Source organism: Merops nubicus, unplaced genomic scaffold (genome assembly GCF_000691845.1).
Source record: "Merops nubicus isolate BGI_N331 unplaced genomic scaffold, ASM69184v1 scaffold50415, whole genome shotgun sequence".
Classification (NCBI taxonomy): domain Eukaryota; kingdom Metazoa; phylum Chordata; class Aves; order Coraciiformes; family Meropidae; genus Merops; species Merops nubicus.
Window position 1 is genome coordinate 18980 of NW_008611432.1, and position 2777 is coordinate 21756.

Sequence of the window (2777 nt, forward strand, 5' to 3'; positions counted from 1 at the left end):
GAATACAAAGTCACACAAATATCATACACCATGCCATCCACCATAAAGGCCACTAAGATTTGTATAGTACAAGAAAATACACACTTAATGACCTTCACCCACAAACATCTCTCTTCCTTGCGTATTTAACAGACAGACAGTAACAGAGAGAAGGGGGCATGAGAATTACACCCAGCATCTTAAAGCAAGGAGCTCGTCAGCACTCAGTCACGCAGCAGGAAACCTGACCCGCCTGTCGCAAAGTCACAGCAGACACGGATGGGGATTGTTTGACTCCCAACAAATCCAGAGGACACTGAACTAGAGGGGCACAAAGACTCCCATGGACATACAGGGAATAAGATGGGGAGAAGCTGAAAAATAAGAGTGGGAAACATTGCTCCAGAGACCACCGCAGGGCTGAAAACATAACACCTGACCAAGTGACAAAGGCTTCCTTCTCTATATGGAGCTGTTGCTACCACGGTGCCAAAGGGCTGTAACCCCACTGATCACTAATGGGTCTCAGGCTGTCATCTCTTGCCCTGCAGGAAAATCTATCCCCCTTGCCTCCAGTATTCCTCATATATTTAAAAGGGTATGTTAGTATTTGTGCAGGAAACTTGCTCACAGGCAAAACCCTACCAGCATCTTCCCTGGCGTTCCCATTACACCTGTTCATGCAATGGGAGAAAAAGAAGTGTGCCCATCAGGTATTCAGCCTCAGCTTTGAGGTCTGGGGTCCCCTATAACTTTCTGAATGTGAGTTCACAACACAGTAAAGTCTCTTCCTTTCTCTACAACTATCTTGTCCTCATTTTTAAGAAAATTTGCAAGTTCTTGCCTCATTGATATCAGCTGGCAGCAAAATGCACAAGCCAGCCCCACACTTCATAAGAGAAGCATATTTTAATTTTCAGACTTACTCTTGTGAGGATCCAGGCTGTCCGGTTTGAATCATGCCCGGCCAAAACTGAAAGAGGGAAAAAAAACAAACAGACCCACAACTGTTTTCTTTGTTGAAAGATTTTGGATATTTCTAAACAAGCACAATTTCTTCTACAAGCACACGTGAAAGCATTAATCCATTCAGTCAGCCTTAGTTTTCTACTGAATATTTTTAGAGAATACAGGGATTTTTGGGGGACCCAGCTAACAACTTACCCCAGGTGCCCCAGGAAATGTAGGACGGGGAATTCCTGGCAGGCCCAGCTTGTTGTGAATAGCAGTAGCTGAGACTATCTGAGCTGATGACATTGCTGCCATGTGCTGGAGTGCTTTGTCCTTTGCTGTCTGATCCTTTAATATGACAATTAATGAAGTCTTAAAATATTTGGCAAAACAAATGAGGTTAAATAACTGCAGCTACAAGCACATAACTAAAAACTTAAAAAGCCACACAGATAATGCACAAATAGCAAACCATGCAGGAAAAACACACAAACGAACAAACCAGCACAGAGGCTAACACTCAAACTACCTTAAGGCAAACCCTCCTCTCAGACATGCATGGTAGACCTGAATTCTCACAGTCTGCTCTGCCAACATGCAGGAAGCTCTGGGACAGCAAACTACTGCCCACTTGTTTATCTGGGCAAATTCTGCTGATTTTAAATGAAGCTGGACTAAACACGGTCTGCTGCTAAGGCTCTGCCTGCAGGACAGGGAGCACTGAGATTTGAGCTCTATCATTTAGATCTAAGAGAAAGTTTGCCTTTTGTATTACACTGTAAAATGAGAACACAGAACTGCAACTGACTTGCAAACAATAACATTTTTCTTCAAGCTTACAGGTTTAGAAACATTATAAATTCTATTTTACAAGAAGTATTTTACAAGTTAGATCACAAAGTGTAAATAACATTTTAAAATTCCTATTGTGGTATTCTGCTGGTTTACAGTGTTCCCAAACAAAACAATCAGCAATAAAATTTCTGCTGTTTTCAAGCATACAGGAACAAGTTTAGGAGAAGATAGGTTGTTATCAATTACTTGTATTAAAGCAGCTCTTGGACTCCTAGTCACTGCCAATCACATATGATCACAGAACAGAACAGGATGCAACAGAGTTAACTAAGTGGTATCTTAAGTCAGGTAAAATAAGTAAACAAGGGACTATTACTATCTGGTAAAGTGGGCTTCCTCATCCTGAAGTACTGTATTAATAAGTGCTAATATTTAGGTATGTGACTTAGAATGAAAAACACAAGCAGTATTAGGCAAGGATTTTTTTTCCCCCCTGGTTTTATTTTTCAAGCAAAGTAGCAAGCATGCTGGCAAGAGATGCATGCTCTTATGTACGATCTATGTCTTTGCACATACGCTCCCTCTAAAGCTTGTATGTAGTAGTACTATAGGTGAGCAGTTTCTTCCTTTGAATAGCTCCTTTAGAAACAGCACAGGCTGAAATTACAGGAAAAGCTAGCCAAAAATTCTGCCAAGCACAGCTAAGGTACATAATACTTGGTTTAGTTAAAATACTTACCATGCTTGTTACCTGGATACAACAACAAACAGTTTATTAAAATGCTTGTGTAGAACAGCAGATTCTTAGCAAAATATGAACAAAATAGTAAGAGACAAATGAAGAGCAGTTTGCTCGACATGAAATATCAGCTTAAAATTATGCATTATGTTCCCCTAGGGACTGATTCATTAAAAATATTTTTTTAAAAGGATAAAACCCTAACAACAAACACCGGGGGGAAATAAGCCCCACCTCCCTGCTCGAAAGCTGCCGAGGCTGAACAAGGGGGCTGTTGCTGAGCCGGTCCCTGAGCCGGAGCCGCTGCGGGAAG

At 41.3% G+C, this 2777-nt stretch overlaps 1 protein-coding gene across 1 annotated transcript in view; it reads right to left on the reverse strand.

Moving 5' to 3' along the window:
- LOC103773825 (transcriptional enhancer factor TEF-1-like) overlaps window positions 1-2777 on the reverse strand; it is a gene marked incomplete at its 3' end in the record, with an annotated part of 27182 nt that overhangs the window by 13556 nt on the left and 10849 nt on the right. The window contains exons 5-8 of the mRNA XM_008941206.1: window positions 2465-2476; window positions 1144-1278; window positions 906-952; window positions 611-653 (exon numbers count right to left, since the gene is read on the reverse strand). Coding sequence (XP_008939454.1) covers window positions 611-653; window positions 906-952; window positions 1144-1278; window positions 2465-2476 — 237 coding nt within the window. The remainder of the gene's footprint in view (window positions 1-610; window positions 654-905; window positions 953-1143; window positions 1279-2464; window positions 2477-2777) is intronic.